Source organism: Erythrolamprus reginae, chromosome 2, assembly GCF_031021105.1.
Source record: "Erythrolamprus reginae isolate rEryReg1 chromosome 2, rEryReg1.hap1, whole genome shotgun sequence".
Classification (NCBI taxonomy): domain Eukaryota; kingdom Metazoa; phylum Chordata; class Lepidosauria; order Squamata; family Dipsadidae; genus Erythrolamprus; species Erythrolamprus reginae.
The window spans coordinates 27,805,140-27,825,374 of NC_091951.1; the positions used below are offsets into that span (position 1 = coordinate 27,805,140).

At 44.7% G+C, this 20,235-nt stretch overlaps 1 protein-coding gene across 1 annotated transcript; it reads right to left on the reverse strand.

The window, feature by feature from the left end:
* Positions 1-947: 947 nt before the first annotated feature.
* LOC139163037 (zinc finger protein with KRAB and SCAN domains 1-like) lies at positions 948-19,290 on the reverse strand. The gene is made up of 4 exons (XM_070743957.1): positions 19,136-19,290; positions 13,326-14,493; positions 5,814-6,072; positions 948-2,662 (listed from the first exon to the last, which is right to left on the reverse strand). The coding sequence occupies exons 2-4, from the start codon at positions 14,094-14,096 to the stop codon at positions 1,980-1,982; spliced, it is 1,713 nt and encodes a 570-aa protein (XP_070600058.1). The 5' UTR covers positions 14,097-14,493; positions 19,136-19,290; the 3' UTR covers positions 948-1,979.
* Positions 19,291-20,235: the final 945 nt, after the last annotated feature.

Here is a 20,235-nt window from a genome sequence, read left to right on the forward strand (position 1 = left end):
GTGCACCAGTTGCGGCCCTATTTGGACCAGGAGTCACTGCTCACAGTCACTCATGCCCTCATCACCTCGAGGCTCGGCTACTGTAATGCTCTCTACATGGGGCTACCTTTGAAAAGTGTTCAGAAACTTCAGATCATGCAGAATGCAGCTGCGACAGCAATCATGAGCTTTCCCAAAAATGCCCATGTAACACCAACACTCCGCAGTCTGCATTGGTTGCCGATCAATTTCCGGTCACAATTCAAAGTGTTGGTCATCACCTATAAAGCCCTTCATGGCACCGGACCAGGGTATCTACGAGACCGCCTTCTGCCGCACAAATCCCAGCGACCGGTTAGGTCCCACAGAGTTGGCCTTCTCCGGGTCCTGTCAACAAAACAATGTCGTTTGGCGGGGGCCAGGGGAAGAGCCTTCTCTGTGGCGGCCCCGACCCTCTGGAACCAACTCCCCCCGGATATTAGAATTGCTCTCACCCTCCTCGCCTTTCGTAAGGTCCTAAAAACCCACCTCTGCCGTCAGGCATGGGGGAACTGAGATATTCTTTCTCCCTAGGCCTTTACAATTTATTCATGGTATGTTTGTTTATATGTATGTTTAGTTTTACAAATAAGGGTTTTTTAGACGTTTTAGGATTGGATTTACATGCTGTTTTTGTTACTGGTGTTAGCCGCCCCGAGTCTGCGGAGAGGGGCGGCATACAAATCCAATAAATAAATAAATAAAATAAATAAACAGCAAAAGTCAGTTTAGATCAGAAAATTAAGGGCCTTGCCATAGTCTCCAGCTCCGTTTTAAGCCTTTCTACCCAGCCGCATTGTGGACAAAGTGAGATTTTTAAAAATGATCACACAAACAAAAACAACAGAGCAGGAAAAATCTTTTGCCTTCTGTTTCAACAGCAGGTGTAAAATACTATATCCGGAATCAAGGCAACAAGAAGGTTGATATTCAGTTTACTGGATTTTTTTTTTTAATGGAGGAATAAAACAAGGCTGGGAACTCTTTACATTAGAAAATATAACGCTATCCCGACAGAAACAGCTGTTTATTTCAAGATGCCCTTCCCCACCGTAGAACCCAGCAATGGTGCACATTTTTTTTTTTAAAAAAAAGGGATTGAAATCTGGAAAAAAACAGAGACTGAGACTTGGGAGAGGAAGGTTAACCGTTTTCAGAAATCCAGCCTGATTTACGACCTCCCAGGAAACATGGGAGATTTATTCCAGAGGGTTATAAGGATCTGACCCCTTGAATTCAGAACCAACACTTCTTGAAATTGGGGTGGGACCTTTCTAAGATCCAGATGCGAATACCACTGGCACACCTCGAATCCCCGACCTCAGTCCTTGCCCTCCCATCTGCAAAATGGGTATTAAAAAAAAATATCTTATTTTTGAAGCAGCAGCTGGGAATACACTGTATTCCTCCCACATCACTAAAATTTCAACTCTGCCTGTGTTGGAATCAACTTGATTCTTCACTCGCATCAGGCAGTAGATGTGTGCGTAGACACGTATATACAATAAATACAATAAATAAATTGTAACTGAGAAATGAGAAGACCAACAGCGCCTCGTAGGGTCATTTGAGAAGAGCTTAACAATTTTCACCTCCTTTTAATTACCGGAGAAGTAAAATGACCTTTATAGTATCTGGGTTGTGGTTTTTTTTAAGTGACTATGTAAACGTGGGTTGGTTATCCCCGTTTTGCAGATGCAACGTAGCCCAAACTGTTAAAAGTGCAGCTTTGGGGGCATCTCATGCTTTCTCTCTTTCATAATTGCTATCACGTCGACTCGGAAGGCCACCGCGGTCCTTCCATGTGGGCCTGATCCTCATTTGCCTTATGCTCCCTTGCATAGATAAGACGGGCTGCCCTCCTAACGTACTAGGGACAGGGAGATAGAGTGGAGTTTGCCAGGGGGAGGCAACTGGAAATGAAATGGGCCTAAAAAAAAACTTGAGTGAGTTATGGGTCCTCAGTCCCACGTCTTCCTTTTGGTGCCCCTGCTGGGCCTGGCACCGAGACCACGGGACGTGGCATCAGAGGTGGAAGGCTTCGGGGAGTCGGGCGCGGGAACTTCGCTTGGTCCATCGGTGGGAGACGGCTCCAGGACCGGGTCACCGCTGCCACTAGGTAGGGCCACCGGAGGCACGGGGCAGGGAATGACTGGACCGGTGACCGGCTCGGAAGGCATGCCGGGGACGTGGCCGGACGGTGCTGGAGCTCCAGGTTCTGGAGGGCCCCAGGGTGGGTTGCCGTGCCCCGAGTAAGAGCTGTGGCTGGAGTGGGCGCTGTGGGCGGGCGACTTCTGACCCGTGAAGACCTCCGCTATGTCGGCCATGGCAGACGTCTGCCTTCCCAGGAATTCCCCCAGGTCGCGGTGGGAGCGTTTAATGGCGTCGACCATCAGCTGCGCCGTGGCGCGATCCTGCCGCCGTTCCTGCTTGCGGTGCTGCTTCTCCTCCAGCCTGGCCCTGTCGAAGGCCTTCAGGTCGTGGCAGTGCAGGCCCCGCATGGCGTCCAGCAGCATGGAGGGGGCCCGGGAGGCCGACTCCACCAGCTGCATGCTGGTCTCCAAGCGCTGCTTCCGGTTCCGCATCCTCCGGTTCCTCATCCGCTCGGCGTTGGTGAGGGGCCTCCGGAACTCCTGGATGGGCCCTGCGGGGGGGGGGGGGGAAGGATTGGGATTGGGATGTGGGGGGCGAGGAGATGTAGAAGGGTGTCCAAGGGGAGCGGGGAGGAAGACCATTAGATTCTCGCTGGAGAGCTTTTGAGACTTATAGCAGTGGAAATTGGACCTCTCTAAATCCCCCACCCTTAAAAAAAAAGTTTTTTAAAAAATTGCAATTTTGGCTTGTCTACTTCAAAAGCCGAAAACTAGGATTTCTTGGGTAATGGCTGCCGTGGTTGGTCTGCCTTCCTCGGAACTCCAACATTTCTAGTATCTATATCTATATATATCTATATCTACAGTATATCTGTCTGTCTGTCTGTCTATCAGTCTGCCAAGGGTAGTGATTTCTGACAGTCTCAAAATGGGTGAGCAGTGTGGTCGGGCGGTAGGAAAAGCAAGTAGGATGCTTGGCTGCATAGCTAGAGGTATAACAAGCAGGAAGAGGGAGATTGTGATCCCGCTGTATAGAGCGCTGGTGAGACCACATTTGGAATAATACTGTGTCCAGTTCTGGAGACCTCACCTACAAAAAGATATTGATCAAATGGAACGAGTCCAAAGATAGAAACATAGAAGACTGACGGCAGAAAAAGACCTCATGGTCCATCTAGTCTGCCCTTATACTATTTCCTGTATTTTATCTTACAATGGATATATGTTTATCCCAGGCATGTTTAAATTCAGTTACTGTGCATTTACCAACCACGTCTGCTGGAAGTTTGTTCCAAGGATCTACTACTCTTTCAGTAAAAAGACGGGCTACAAGAATGGTGGAAGGTCTTAAGCATAAAACGTATCAGAAAAGACTTAATGAACTCAATCTGTATAGTCTGGAGGACAGAAGGAAAATGGGGGACATGATCGAAACATTTAAATATGTCAAAGGGTTAAATAGGGTTCAGGAGGGAAGTGTTTTTAATAGGAAAGTGAACACAAGAACAAGGGGACACAATCTGACGTTAGTTGGGGGAAAGATCAAAAGCAACATGAGAAAATATTATTTTACTGAAAGAGTAGTAGATCCTTGGAACAAACTTCCAGCAGATGTGGTTGGTAAATCCACAGTAACTGAATTTAAACATGCCTGGGATAAACATAGATCCATCCTAAGATAAAATACAGGAAATAGTATAAGGGCAGACTAGATGGACCATGAGGTCTTTTTCTGCCGTCAGTCTTCTATGTTTCTATGTTTCTAGGTAGTCCTTGACTTAACAGTTATATGTGGAAGGGGACTCACTGCCACCTTTTGCCTTTTCAGCCCCAGTCCAGGGACTAAACCATATTTTCCAAACTTGCAAAGAACTGATACCAGGGAAAGATCACTTGTCTGTCTGGATTGCCCCTGGAGAGGGCTGAAAAGGCAAAAGGGAGCAGTGAGCCCCCTCCCATATTTGGGTAGTCCGGGTGACTTGGCAGAGAAACATGTAATCTCTCTCTAGCTCCACTGATCAAAGGGGAGTAGAGCCTATGACTTAGAGGAAAAATCACTAGCAAGGCATAAGCAGCCCAGGTTCGAATCCTAGAAGGGTATGGATTGGCTGACGAAAGCTAAGAAGCTTGAAATAGATCTATATCAGTCTCCCTTTATTTCTTTATCAGTTCTTTGCAAGTTTGGGAAATAGGGTTTCTTCCCGTGTAAGTTTCAGAGATTTCTGGTGACGTTTTGACAAGGTCCCACTCGTCATCTTCAAGCTGGTGCTTTTGTCCTTGTGCTAGGGCAAACACAAGAAGACTTGAGCTGTCTTCCCTCTATAAATACAGTGATCCCCCGCTCGTTGCGAGGGTTCCGTTCCAGGACCCCCCGCAACGAGCGGGTTTTCACGAAGTAGCGCTGCGGAAGTAAAAACACCATCTGCGCATGTGCAGATGGTGTTTTTACTCCCGCAGCGCTAGCGAGGAGCCGAAGATTGGGGGCGGCGCGGCTGTTTTAAAACGTCGCCGCCGGCATGGGGGGCTTCCTAGCAGCCCCCCAAACCCGGGTTGGGGGTCCGGGGGGTGCTGGCAAGCCCCCCATGCCGGCGGCGACATTTTAAAACAGCCGCGCCGCCCCCAATCTTCGGCTCCTCGCTAGCGGGCAGGCAGGCGGCGGACAAGCCGTTCGCTGGCGCTGGCTCTCGCCGCTTTCGAGCTGAGTCCTGAAGCGAATTCGCTTCAGGACTCAGCTCGAAAGCGGCGAGAATGAACGGCGTGGGCGGGCGAAGGGCGGGCGGCAGCGAGGAGTTTGCGTGGGCGGTGGGGAAACTCCTTGCTGATGCCCACTGCTCGCCCTCCCGCCAGCAAGAGGGGGAAGACCCAGGGAAGCCGCCCAGCAGCTGATCTGCCGGGCACCATCTACGCATGCGTGCCCATAGAAAAAAAGGGCACACATGCGCAGATGGTGTTTTGACTTCCGGGTTGAAAAATCGCAAATTACCCTGTTCGCAATGGTCGGGGATGCAATAACCGGGGTATTACTGTACTGGTGCCTGGGTGTGGTTTGATGGCTCAGCAGTTGCAAACTGTGTTGAAACTTCCTGGTAAGTCAGTGGGGCAACACCTGGGGTGATAGATGTAATTGTTGTATGCTGATTAGTTGATGTTTGTGGATTGGGGGTGATATCCTGAGTACAGTAATCCCTCGCTACTTCTCAATTCATCTTTTGCAGATTCACTATTTCACGGGTTTTCAAAGGGGGCTTAAATCCATTAAATCCATTGAAAATTTTAAATCCATTAAAAATTCATAAAATTCTTTTATGGTACTACTGTACTCTTTTAAAGAAGCTGGTAGGATATCACATGTAGTTCCAGCTGAGAAACATTATATAATAACTGTTGCAAAGGGTGGGTTTTATGTTTTTTGAGACTGTCAGAAATCACTACCCCTAAATCCTTCTCTTCTGCAGTTTCTTCCCTTCGTGCCCAAGATAGAGAACTACCACTGAAAAAATTATTAAAGACTGATTGAGAAATAGATTCATTCCAAAACCCCCCAGAAAAATAATTTTCCTGTTTTAGCCACTCTTGCTTGTGTCCTTTGGAAAGATGACCAACCCAATGACTCTCAGATGGTAAAGATCAGCTGAGGGAAGTGATGGGAAGTGGAGTCCCACCAGTAGAGGGAGCTCTAACTCTCCTGGAAGATCAGCTTACCGTAAGGGCGGAGGGTGGCGCCATCGTCCGCTGTAAACTTCCTGCCCATCCTTGGCCGAACATCCGCTGGCACTCGCTCTGCCACAATGGGATGGGGGGCCGGCTGTCCGATGGCAGGGTACTGGGACTGTGGTGCCAAGGTCGGGTACTGCATGGGCAGTGCCACCGTGGGGTAATGGACCTGCTGTGTCATGGCAGAAAACTGGACAGGTGGCGGCCGGGTAGGGTTCAACATCAAGTCCTCGAAGGACCACATCACCTGAAAAGGGCAACAGGGAGGTTAATTCCGGCTTGTTTCTATCTTGGGGAAAATTTATTTTATTTTATTTTATTTTATTATTTTATTTTTATTTATTTATTTTTATATTTTATTTTATATTTTATTTTATTTTATTTTATATTTTATTTTATTTATTTTATTTTATTTACTTACTTACTTACTTACTTACTTACTTATTTATTGGATTTGTATGCCGCCCCTCTCCGAAGACTCTGGGCGGCTAACAACAATAATAAGACAGCATATAATAATAATCCAATACTAAAACAATTAAAAACCCATTATAATAAAAACCAAACAGACATACAGACATACCATGCATAAAATTGCCAATACAATACTCTGAGGCAACTGATATGGGCCTTCCAAGAAATGCCGATATCTCGCCATCACTCTGTGGACTGCATTGGCTACCGATCCATTTCCGGGCACAATTCAAAGTGTTGGTTATGACCTATAAAGCCCTACATGGCATAGGAACAGATTACCTCCGGGACCGCCTTCTGCCACACGAATCCCAGCAGCCGGTGAGGTCCCACAGAGTTGGTCTCCTTAGGGTCCCGTCGACCAAACAATGTCGGCTGGCGGGACCTAGGGGAAGAGCCTTCTCTGTGGGGGGGCCGGCCCTCTGGAATCAGCTCCCCCTGGAGATTTGTACTGCCCCCACCCTCCTTGCCTTCCGAAAAAGTTTAAAAACTCATCTTTGCCGCCAGGCCTGGGGCTCCTTAGACCTTCCCCCCTGACCGATGAATGCTTAGTTTGACAGCTGAATGAATGATATTGATGGTTTTTAAATAGAATTTTAAGATTGTTTTTTAAGGTATACGGTAATTGGATTGTTATTATTGTTTCCTGTTTTTCTGTACATGCTGTGAGCCGCCCCGAGTCCTCGGAGAGGGGCGGCATATAAATCAAAATAAAATAAAATAAAATAAAATAAAATAAAATAAAATAAGTAAAGTAAATAAAATAAAATAAAATAATAAAATAAAATAAGTAAAGTAAAGTAAAGTAAATAAAATAATAAAATAAAATAAAATAAAATAAGTAAAGCAAAGCAAAGCAAAGTAAAGTAAAGTAAAGTAAATAAAGTAAAGTAAATAAAATAATAAAATAAAATAAAATAAGTAAAGTAAATAAAATAAAATAAAATAAAATAATAAAATAAGTAAAGTAAAGTAAAGTAAATAAAATAATAAAATAAAATAAAATAAAATAAGTAAAATAAAGTAAAGTAAATAAAGTAAAGTAAAGTAAATAAAATAAAATAATAAAATAAAATAAAATAAGTAAATAAAATAAAATAAAATAAAATAATAAAATAAAATAAGTAAAGTAAAGTAAACTAAAGTAAACTAAAGTAAATAAAATAAAAAAATAAAATAAAAAAAAATAAAAAAATAAAAAAAATAAAAAAATACAGAGTGCCGCAATTGATGCAATTTTCGGCCATCTTTTACCAGCGTCTCCGTGTCGGAAGAAGCCCTACGGCCCGCCCTCCTCTTAATGTCTTCATCCAAAGAACAGCTGAGAAGCTCCTTCTCAGGAGACATCGGGGGGAAAAAAATCACCAAAAATTGCATCAGTGGGTTCGTACCGATGAGGCACTCAAAACCACATCGGTATGAACCCACCACTGTTACGGGGTGGGGAAAAATGCGCAAACAGGCAAACCGGAAGTGTTTTTCTGAACTTCCAGTTTGCCCGTTGGGGGATTTTTTTTGCCTCTGGGGCTTCAAGGATCCTTCCCTGAAGCATCCAGAGGACGAAACAGCCTTTCTCAAGGCTGAAAATCAACTGGGCAGGACGCGCATGCGTGCTGGAGTTGAACCATAATAATAATAATAATAATTTATTGGATTTGTATGCCGCCCCTCTCCGCAGACTCGGGGCGGCTAACAACAATAATAAACACAACATGTACAATACAATAATAAAAAACAACTAAAAAACCCCTATTATAAAACAAAACATACACACAAACATACCATGCATAACTTGTAATGGCCTAGGGGGAAGAGCTATCCCAACTTCCCCATGCCTGGCGGTATAAATGAGTCTTGAGTAGTTTACAAAAGACAGGGAGGCTGGGGGCAGTTCTAATCTCCGGGGGGAGTTGGTTCCAGAGGGCCGGGGCCGCCACAGAGAAGGCTCTTCTCCTGGGGCCCGCCAAACGACATTGTTTAGTCGACGGGACCCGGAGAAGGCCAACTCTGTGGGACCTTATCGGTTGCTGGGATTCGTGTGGTAATCATGGCCAAGTCTTGCGTGCCCTCTCACATGGCTCCGCGTGCCAACTGTGGCACGCGTGTCACAGGTTCGCCATCACGGCCCTATACCAATTCAGCCCAGTGCCTGTCCAGTCTCTTCTTAAACACCTCCAGGGATGAAGCCGCCACAGCTACTGAAGGCAACGCTGTTCCGCTGTTTGATTGTCCTCACTGTTAGGAAGTTTCTCCTTGGTTCTAGAATGCTTCTCTCCGTGATTAGTTTCCCTCCATTGCTTCTTCTCTTGCCTTCTGATGCTTTGGAAAACAGAATCAGAATCGAGCGGGTGAGGGACCTTGCGGGTCGTCTAGTCCAGGGGCAGGCAGAGTTGGTTCTTCTATAACTTATGGACTTCAACTCCCAGAATTCAATGATGCCGGCTCAGGAATTCTGGGAGTTGAAGTCCACATGTCATAGAAGAGCCAACTTTGCCTGCCCCTGGTCAAGTCCAACCCACTGCTCAATCAAGAGATAGAAACAGAGGGAGAGAGAGAGACATAGAGAGAGAAGGGGAGAGGGGGACAGAGAGAGAGAGAGAGAAAGAGAGAGAGAAGGGTTTTGCGTTTCCCAGTTCTCCTAATGACCGTCTCGGTAGGCATGGCTAGAGGGGTCATGTGACTAGGTGGGAGTGATGACAAGTTGGCCACTCCCAACCAAGTTGGGGGAAAGATCAAAAGCAACATGAGAAAATATTATTTTACTGAAAGAGTAGTAGATCCTTGGAACAAACTTCCAGCAGACATGGTAGATAAATCCACAGTAACTGAATTTAAACATGCCTGGGATAAACATATATCCATCCTAAGATAAAATACAGAAAATAGTATAAGGGCAGACTAGATGGACCAGGAGGTCTTTTTCTGCCGACAGACTTCTATGTTTCTAAGTTTTGTGGCTCCTGTTCTTTTTTCTGTGGGAAATGGGTCAAATTGGCTCTTGTTTTAAGTTTGTTGACCCCTGCCCTAGTCCTTCTTTTCTCTAGACTAGTCAAATCCAAATCCAGCAACTGTTCTTCCTATGTTTTCGTCTCCAGGCCTTTTCATCATTGCTACATTGCTAGATCCTTAGTATATGTTATGACCTTTAAAGCCCGACATTGCATTGAACCAGAGTACCTCCGGAACCACTTGCTACCGCACGAATCCCAACGACCGATAAGATCCCACAGAGTTGGCCTTCTCCGGGTCCCGTCGACTAAACAATGTCGTTTGGCGGGCCCCAGGGGAAGAGCCTTCTCTGTGGCGGCCCCGGCGCTCTGGAATCAACTCCCCCCGGAGATTAGAACTGCCCCCACCCTCCTTGTCTTTCGTAAATTACTCAAGACCCATCTATACCGCCAGGCATGGGGGAGCTGAGACACCTTGCCCCCAGGCTTTTTTATATTTATGTTTGGGTACGTATGTGTTGTTTGTTTTTTTAAATATGATAGAGTTTTTATGTGCTTTTTAAATATTAGATTTGTTTTCGCTAGAATATTGTTTTTATTATTGTTTGTGAGCCGCCCCGAGTCTTTGGAGAGGGGCGGCATACAAATCTAATAAATGAATGAATGAATGAATGAATGAATGAATGAATGAATGAATGAATGATTTTTTTATATTTATGTTTGGATATGTATGTGTTGTTTGCTTTTTTAAATATGATAGGGTTTTTATGTGCTTTTTAAATATTAGATTTATTTTCGCTAGAATATTGTTTTTATTATTGTTGTGAGCCGCCCCGAGTCTTCGGAGAGGGGCGGCATACAAATCTAATAAATGAATGAATGAATGAATGAATGAATGAATGAATGAATGAATGAATGAATGAATAAATAAATAATGACTAAATAAAATATAATCACCTTCGCTTCCACAAATTAGTTTAATCATGTTTTAAGATAAAGGCAAGTCCTCGACTTATAACCGCAATGGTGCCTGCCATTTACAACCTCTTTTTGTGGTGATCATTAAGTGGTCATTAACTGAACACCACAATTGTTACACAAACCCACTGATCTCTATGGGGCATTTTGCCCAAAAAACAGAAGCAAACACCATTATAAATTGTAGAGGCCTGCAAATAGCCATAAGGGAGGCCAGTTACCAAGGGACCAAAATGCAGTCATGTGTTGGAGAAGCATGGCCATCAGCACTTCTGTCTCGTATGCTTCAATGGTTGCCAAGTAACTGGTCCTGAGTCAAGGACTACCTTCTAATGGTTAATAACTGCTATATTTTTGGACTATAAGACACACCAGCGTATAAGACGCACCAAGATTTCAAAGTTGTAAGTAAGGAAAGAAAAAGTTTTTGTCCTCCCCAGCCCCCAGCAGCAAAAAATGGGGCACACAGAGGTTTTGGGAAGCCTGCAGAGTGCTCCCGGGGACTGGCTAAAACACCCCTGGTTTTGCAAAAAAAATGGGTAAAAAATTGACAGTTTTACGCAAAAACAGGAGTGTTTTAGCCTTCCCCCAGCCCCAGGGAGCACTCTGCATGCGTCCGAAACCCTCTGCGCATCCCATTTTTGTGAAAAACAGTCCAATTTTTTGCAAAAATTAGAGACTGAGAGGGGCCTTGGGAGGCCAAAAATGGCTTTATTCGGTGTGTAAGATGCACGATAAAAGGTGTGTGTTATACTCCAAACAATATCTGGTTCACTCCTAGCATCCTCTGTTCACGGTTTCATTACTTGTTGTGGTTTCAATATTTTACATTAGGGCGTCCCCAACCGCCCAGCCTGTGGATTGGCACCGGGCCACGGCATGCCAGAAACTGGGCCACACAAACAAGCGAAGCCCCATCCACGGGATGCAGGCAGCATATTAAACCAAGGCCCCTCCGATCTGTTGAAAAACCTCTCTCCACGGACGTGGTCCCTAGAGCCCAAAAGGTGGGGATGGGGGTGTTACTACTGTGAGTATAGTGAGTATAACTACTTGGGTTTTCCAATATACAGTGGTACCTCTACTTAAGAACTTAATTCGTTCCGTGACCAGGTTCTTAAGTAGAGACGTTCTTAAGTAGAAGTGATTTTTCCCATAGGAATCAATGTAAAAGCAAATAATGCGTGCAAAACCATTAGGAAAGAAATAAAAGCTCGGAATTTGGGTGGGGGGGAGGAGGAGGAAGAGGAGGACAGTTGCTGCCAAAGGAAGAAGAGGAGGGGAGGGGAATCAAAAAAATCCAAAACTTTAAGGCTTTAAAAAAAAAGGGGGGGGACTCTGAGGCATCTATTTATCTATCATATCTATCTATCTATCATCTTTATCTATCTATCTATCATATCTATCTATCTATCTATCTAATCTAATCTATCTATCTATCTATCTATCTATCATATCTATCTATCTATCATCTTTATCTATCTATCTATCTATCTATCATCTTTATCTATCTATCTATCTATCTATCTATCTATCTATCAATCATTATCTATCTATCATCTGTATCTATCTATCTATCTATCAATCATTATCTATCTATCTATCATTTTATCTACCTATCTATCATCTTTATCTATCTATCTATCTATCTATCTATCTATCTATGTATCATCTTTATCTATCTATCTATCTATCTATCTATCTATCTATCTATCTATCTATCTATTTATCACTATCTATCTATCTACCTACCTACCTATCTATCTATCTATCTATCTATCTATCTATGTATCATCTTTATCTATCTATCTATCTATCTATCACTATCTATCTATCTATCTACCTATCTATCTATCAATCAATCTATTGATTTGATTTGTATGCCGCCCCTCTCCGTAGCTATAAGAGGGAGTCAACAGTGTCTTTCTCTCTCTCTCCTCCTCCCCCCCACCCCTCCCGGAGCTTTGCAACTCTCCCTGATATCTCTCTGATTCTATGCTGGATTGTCTATATGACTATTCTATTGTAAGGACTACTATGTGTAGTAAGAACTATATGTTCTAATGTTAGTCTGTATATGTATTGATTGAGGCTTGAATTGTATATGTATTGAGAATATTGACTGCTGTATTTATGAATGACTAGGGCTGTTACTGACTACTACATTTGCCTAATGTAAATAATATTTGTATGTTTAAAGTATGTAGTCTGGTTATTTGGAGTATTGCTCATATCTCTGGAATATTATGCCCTCATCACCTCGAGGCTCGACTATTGCAATGCTCTCTACATGGGGCTACCTTTGAAAAGTGTTCGGAAACTTCAGATTGTGCAGAATGCAGCTGCGAGAGCAATCATGGGCTTTCCCAAATATGCCCATGTTACACCAACACTCCACAGTCTGCATTGGTTGCCGATCAGTTTCCGGTCACAATTCAAAGTGTTGGTTATGACCTATAAAGCCCTTCATGGCACCGGACCAAATTATCTCAGGGACCGCCTTCTGCCGCACGAATCCCAGCGACCAGTTAGGTCCCACAGAGTGGGCCTTCTCCGGGTCCCGTCAACTAAACAATGTCGTTTGGCGGGACCCAGGGGAAGAGTCTTCTCTGTGGCGGCCCCGGCCCTTTGGAACCAACTCCCCCCGGAGAATAGAATTGCCCCCACCCTCCTCACCTTTCGTAAACTTCTTAAAACCCACCTCTGCCGCCAGGCATGGGGGAACTGAGATATTCTTTTCCCCTAGGCCTTTACAATTTACGCATGGTATGTCTGTATGTATGTTTGGTTTTTATAATCAGGTTTTTTTTAGTTATTTTAGTATTGGATTGGATTGTTACATGCTGTCTTTATCATTGTTGTTAACCGCCCCATGTCTACGGAGAGGGGCGGCATACAAATACAATCAATCAATCAATCAATCAATCAATCAATAAATAAATAAATAGCTGGATATCCTCCACGTTTTCCGTTCCACGGGGGTAAAAGAGCTTTGTCCTCAACCTCTAACGGGGACGCTGCTGTTTTACATCACCCTGTGATCTACCCAAGGAACAAGGATGATTTATCAGCAGACTGACAATGGGCCCGTGTTGGTTACCTGCGGCCCTTTCCTTTGAGTCTCTCTCTGCCGCACCAGGAACTCTTCCGAAAAGGCCACCGCTTGGCTGCAGGTCTCCGGACTCTGTTCCCGGACCCAGCTCTGCATCCCCTGGGGCAGGATGGTCAAGAACTGCTCCAGGATCACCAGCTCCAGGATCTGCTCCTTGGTGCGTTTCTCCGGCTGGAGCCACTCGTAGCAAAGCTCCTGCAGCTGCCTGCAGGCTTCGTGGGGGCCCTCGGCCAATTGGTAGCGGTGCCGCCGGAAACGCTGGCGCCGGATCTCCCCGCCGACCGTCCCTTCGTTCGGGGGCTCCTCCTTGGGGCTCCTGTAGACCCTCCGTTCTCGGTGCGCCTGGCCGCTGTAGACCGTTTGAGTCCCCCTGCTCAGGCTTCCCAGATTCTGGCGCCCCCACCCGCCCGAGGGCCAAGGGTTGGCCGGAGCCTCATAGGAGGCCTGGAAAGAGGTATTGTCCCACATCAGGGATTTGGGTAGAGCTGGGTTTCTCCACCCCGACGGAGAGAACTCCTGCCTGGGAGGAGCCCAGTGATGGGCCGCGAGAAGTTCATTGGGCTCCTGTTTGACGTGGCGCGAAGCTTCTCCAGACAAGAACTCCCGCGTGGAGCCAATCTGAAGGAAGCGCGAGACTCCGCCCCGCTCCCTCTCTTGCGCGGCCGTGTCCTCCATCTTCATGGCTGGCGGCGGGCTCGGCTCGGCAGCCCCCTGAAGCTGGAGGTGAAGGGCAGTGGTTTCCCCTCTCCCCGATGCCATTTTGTCCCCTGCAAGAGAGGCCCTCGTCTCACCTCCAGATGAGCGAGGCGAGACCTCGGGGTCCTGGCAGGAAGGAGGGCTGGCCCTGCCCGGCGGCCAGCGGGGAGTGCAGTGAGAACTGCAGGGCACGGAGAAGATTTTGCCTATGGGTTCCTTCTGGAAGGGAGGGGAGGGAGAGCAGCTCAGGCTCACCCACCCCCTCCGCCCTCTCAAAGCAGGAAAAGCGATCGGATCCCGGGCTCGAGGGCTGCTTTTCGGCCTTGCCCCCTGCTTTACGACAGAAGCAGCCTGTGCATCAACAGCTGGGTCAAAACAGGTGACATCGTTCCCAGGCGGGATTTCTTGATCATCATGAGAAGTAGTGCTGGGCTGTGGAGATTTCTGGCTACCTAGAAACCTAAGAGACATAAAATGTTGGAGAAAAGGCTTTTATTACTACAGGGTTTGTTTCAGCTGCTTCCATCCCACCGTTCTGGGAGAAAAAGTACTTTTCAGGGGTGAAATAATAACAACAACAACAATAATAAAATAACAACAACAACAGAGTTGGAAGGGACCTTGGAGGACTTCTATTCCAACCCCCTGCTTAGGCAGGAAACGATCGAAATATTATTTTACTGAAAGAATAGTAGATCCTTGGAACAAACTTCCAGCAGACGTGGTTGGTAAATCCACAGTAACTGAATTTAAACCTGCCTGGTTTAAACATATATCCATTGTAAGATAAAATACAGGAAATAGTATAAGGGCAGACTAGACGGACCATGAGGTCTTTTTCTGCCGTCAGTCTTCTATGTTTCTATGCTGGCCAGCTGGTTTTCACACACTCAGGAGCGCCAGAAAGTAAAAGAACAACTGCCCGGCACGACCAGGGAAGACGTGATAGCTGTGTTCCAATAACTCAGGGGTTGCCACACAAAAGAGGGAGTCAACCTATTCTCCAAAGCACCTGAGGGTAGAACAAGAAGCAATGGGTGGGAACTAATCAAGGAGAGAAGCAACTTAGAACTAAGGAGAAATTTCCTGACAATAAGAACAATTAATCAGTGGAACAACCTGCCTCCAGAAGTTGTGAATGCTCCAACAGTGGATGTTTTTAAGAAAAGATTGAACAACCATCTGTCTTAAATGGTATAGGTTTCCTGCCTGAGAAGGGGGTTGGACTAGAAGACCTCCCTCAAGATCCCTTCCAGATGTTATTCTATTCTATTCTACTATACCTTGTCTTGATCATCAAAACCCTACAAATGCTTACATGAAGTCAGGAAAAATCATGCATTTCTTGCACCCCTGGGGAAGACCCAGCTGATGATCAGCTGCAGAAACAACTTGTGGAAAAGGAGACAGGAAAAGTATGTACCCAAAGATGGCATCAAACAACAATAGGAAATTGTGCCAGGAAGCAGATGGCATCGGGAAAGGGGAGGGTGGGGTAGCAGAGGGTGCCATGTGGCGGTTAACCCCATAAGAAAGAATGACTGGGGGGCAGGTGCCAAAACAGAACAATGGAAGAGACCTTGGCGGTCTTGTGGACTTCAACTCCCAGAATTCCTGAGCCAATCTTGTTAGCTAAGGGATTCTGGGAGTTGAAGTCCTCATGTCATAAAGCAATGGAAACTGCAGTTTAATGTTTCCAAATGTAAAAGAATGCACTTGGGGAAAAGGAATCCTCAATCTGAGTATTGTATTGGCAGTTCTGTGTTAGCAAAAACTTCAGAAGAAAAGGATTTAGGGGTAGTGATTTCTGACAGTCTCAAAATGGGTGAACAGTGCAGTCAGGCGGTAGGGAAAGCAAGTAGGATGCTTGGCTGCATAGCTAGAGGTATAACAAGCAGGAAGAGGGAGATTATGATCCCGCTATATAGAGTGCTGGTGAGACCACATTTGGAATACTGTGTTCAGTTCTGGAGACCTCACCTACAAAAAGATATTAACAAAATTGAACGGGTCCAAAGACGGGCTACAAGAATGGTGGAAGGTCTTAAGCATAAAACGTATCAGGAAAGACTTCATGAACTCAATCTGTATAGTCTGGAGGACAGAAGAAAAAAGGGGGGACATGATCAAAACATTTAAATATGTTAAAGGGTTGAATAAGGTCCAGGAGGGAAGTGTTATTAATAGGAAAGTGAACACAAGAACAAGGGGACACAATCTAAAGTTAGTTGGTGGAAAGATCAAAAGCAACATGAGAAAATATTATTTTACTGAAAGAGTAGTAGATTCTTGGAACAAACTTCCAGCAGACGTGGTAGATAAATCCACAGTAACTGAATTTAAACATGCCTGGGATAAACATATATCCATTGTAAGATAAAATACAGGAAATAGTATAAGGGCAGACTAGATGGACCATGAGGTCTTTTTCTGCCGTCAGACTTCTATGTTTCTATGTTTCTAGTCCAAAGAAGTATTCAAGCAGGAGACTACTGGCAATAGCAGCATTGCATAGTCTTGATGTTGGTCTATGCCAGGGGTAGGCAAAGCTGGCTCTTCTATGACTTGTGGACTTCAACTCCCAGAATTCCTGAGCCAATCTTGCTAGCTCAGGAATTCTGGGAGTTGAAGTCCACATGTCATAAAAGAGTTACCTTTGCCTACCCCGCTCTATGCAATCAAAAGACAACCGGTAATGTTATCTTGCCTTTGTACTCACATATTTCCTTTCTACCTCGCATATTATTTCCTCTCTTGTCACCCAACCACTTCTGCTTTTATTATGTTGCTCATGTGACAGCGTGCTAAAACCAACCAGCCAATCGAAGATACAGCAGGATGGGCCACAATGTTTTTTATTGGTATATTCTGCATTTTATCTATTTTATTTTACTATAAGCTGCTTAGAGCAGTGTTTCCCAACCTTGGCAACTTGAAGATATTTGGACTTCAACTCCCAGAATTCCCCAGCCAGCAAATGCTGGCTGGGGACTTCTGGGAGTTGAAGTCCAAGTATCTTCAAGTTGCCAAGGTTGGGAAACACTGCCTTAGAGTCTCATATGTGAGATGAGCACCTCTATCAAACAAAATTATCCATTCATTGTATGTGTCCCACCTCAGCAAGGGACTCTGGGCCGTGAACACTCTACAAATTGATTCCCCTCATAAAGACCAACAAGATAAAAAATGAAAAATCAAAATACACAGCAGGCAAAGAAGATAGTTATCGTTATCTTCATCATTTCTTCTAATAAAGAAATCTATTCCAATTATATGCTATCCTATTGTTATGCTACAGGTAGTCCCTCAACTTACAACATTTCACTTAGTGACAAACGACACTGAAAAAAGTGACCTATGACCATTTTCCACACTTACGAACCACCTCCTTGGCCACGTGATTTATATTCGGATGCTTGACAGCTGATTCACATTTATGACAGTTTCAGTGTCCTGAGGTCAAGTGATCCCCTTTTGCGACCCTCTGTCAAGCAAAGTCAATGGGGAAGCCAGCTTCACTTAACAATGGTATTACTAACTTTAACAACTGCAGTGATTCACTTAACAAATGTGGCAAGTTGTGAAAAGGGGCAAAATTAAATGGAGATTTCTCACTTAGCAACATTGCTTTTGGGTTCAATTGTGGTCGTACGTTGAGGACTACCTGTAATCTATCGCTATGCTATTCCTATTCCTATGCTATTGCTACTCTACTGCTCTCTATTCTACTGCTATGCTATTGCTATCTCTTCTTCTATTCTTTCATTGATATGTTCTATTCCTATATCTTCTCTTCTATTCTTTCTTAGATATATTTTACTATGAGTATATCCTCTATAACCTTCATTATGTATTTTACTATGTGTAGTACCCACTGAAACCCTCATTGTGTATGGGACAAAATCAATCAATAAATCAATAAATAAATTCTTTACTGGCCAAGTGTGATTGGACACACACGGAATTTGTCTTGGTGCATATTGGACACACATGGAATTTGTCTTGGTGTACATAAAACATAGGAACATAGAAGACTGACGGCAGAAAAAGACCTCATGATCCATCTAGTCTGCCCTTATACTATTTCCTGTATTTTTATCTTAGGATGGATATATGTTTATCCCAGGCATGTTTAAATTCAGTTAATGTGGATTTACCAACCACCTCTGCTGGAAGTTTGTTCCAAGGATCTACTACTCTTTCAGTAAAATAATATTTTCTCATGTTGCTTTTGATCTTTCCCCCAACTAACTTCAGATTGTGTCCCCTTGTTCTTGTGTTCACTTTCCTATTAAAAACACTTCCCTCCTGAACCTTATTTAACCCTTTGACATATTTAAAAGAAAATATTATTCTTACTTATTACTATTACTTATATTATTATTTCTCTATTGCTCTCTATTCTATTGCTAATCTATTGCTCTCTATTCTATTGCTGTGCTATTACTTCTATTGCTATTACTACTCTACTACTCTCTATTCTACTGCTATTCTATTGCAATTGCTACTCTATTGCTCTCTAGTCTATTGCTATTTATATTGCCATTATATTCCCTATCCCGGGGTAGGCAAAGTTTGCTCTTCCTATGACTTTAACACCCAGAATTCCTGAGCTAGCATGATCGGCTCAGGAACTCTGGGAGTTGAAGTCCACAAGTCATAGCAGAGCCAAGTTTGCCTACCCCTGCCCTATCCCTATCCCATCGGTGACCTTCTGTCCTAATGTAGCTGTTCCGATGACAGCAGTCCTGAATTTCACGAGATCGGTTTCTTTGCATCTGTTCCATCGCTGTAAGTAGTGAAAAACCCAACCACGTGCTGCACTGACCGCGGTCACTCCCAGCACGGCAGAAGAGGTGGGGGGCTTTTTTTTGCTTTGGGATGGGGCGATCCTCACTCCTTTCCAATATGCCCACCTCAGCCTGCGCCCTGTCAGGATAGCTGGACTACAAAGCCCATCACCTCCGGCTAGCGGGGCTGGGAAGGACGGGGCTCTGCATCCTATAGAATTGGAATACACCGGGTTGTGCATGTGCGGGAGAGGGGGGGAGAGAGCGAGCCTGCAGGACAGCCATTCCTCCCCCACCCATCCCCGCCCTTACCTGCAGGCCCTTCCCGCCCAGTCTCCTCCCGTTTCGCCGCCTCGCCGAAACTCACCTCCTGCCAAGCGGAGGAGCCGCGAGCGAGCCGCCCCTCCCCCTCCGCACCCGACTTCAGAAAATCCGACAAGCTTTTGGCGGCTGCCACTTCCTCCCAGCCGAGAGGAACGGACAGGAAAAGGAAACGCGCGCCGCCGACGGCCGCTCGCGCTTCCGGGCTACTCTAGGCGACGACACTTTGTGGTTTTAACTCTTTCAAAGGCATCTAGGGGGGGAGAGAGAATGCGTTTGGAAATTCTGACTCTTGCTGAATGAAAAGGGGCAATTTTATAGCTTCCCCCGACATACATTTTTAATTTTCTTATACATTCCCGGGTATAGAGTCCTAAATCTTTTGTTTGTATGTTTGTTTAATATCCCTTGCCTGCTTTAATTTTATGAGTGAAATATTGTGCAGGTTGCATTTCTGACCTGAGGTTCAGAAACCATTTGCTGAGAAATCACTCGGCCCATGCTCAGGAACACTCTCGATGGGGGAGATGTGTAAGGATGGATGGATGGATTTGTTTGTTTGTTTATTTGTTTATTTATGTAGGTATGTATGTGTTTACTATCTATCTAATCTATCTATCTTATCTATCCATCCATCCATCCATCCATCCACTCACCTAGTGATATTTATATGCCACCCAACTCCAGAAAGAGTCTCCTCATCAGGTCAGTAGGGTTTATGATCAAGGCACACTGATCAATTGAAGGCATTCGGTACTTGTTCAATGGGTCTTGGTTTGCATCCAGGAATCAGTAGCAATAGCATTTAGACTTATATACTGCTTTACAGCTCTCTTTAAGCGGTTTACAGAGAGTAAGCCTATTGCCCCCAACAATCTGGATCCTCATTTCACCGACCTTGGAAGGATGAGTCAACCTAGTGCACTAGAGTGCCTTCCATCCCCTGTCCTATTGCTCTCCTATATCTCCTATGCCTTTCTTCTATTCCTACATCTCTTCTTCTATTCTTTCATTGATATGTTCTATTACTATACCTTCTTTTCTGTTATTTCTTAGATACATTTTACTATGAGTATCTCCTCTATAACCTT

Bases quoted from the DNA above. Each gene is read 5' to 3' on its own strand.
- LOC139163037 (XM_070743957.1), bottom strand. From the start codon at position 14,096: ATGGCATCGGGGAGAGGGGAAACCACTGCCCTTCACCTCCAGCTTCAG. The intron at 6,073-13,325 runs GTAACCAACACG...TGCCCTTTTCAG, and splicing joins CTCAAAGGAAAGGGCCGCAG to GTGATGTGGTCCTTCGAGGA. The intron at 2,663-5,813 runs GTAAGCTGATCT...CCCCCCCCGCAG, and splicing joins CGCCACCCTCCGCCCTTACG to GGCCCATCCAGGAGTTCCGG.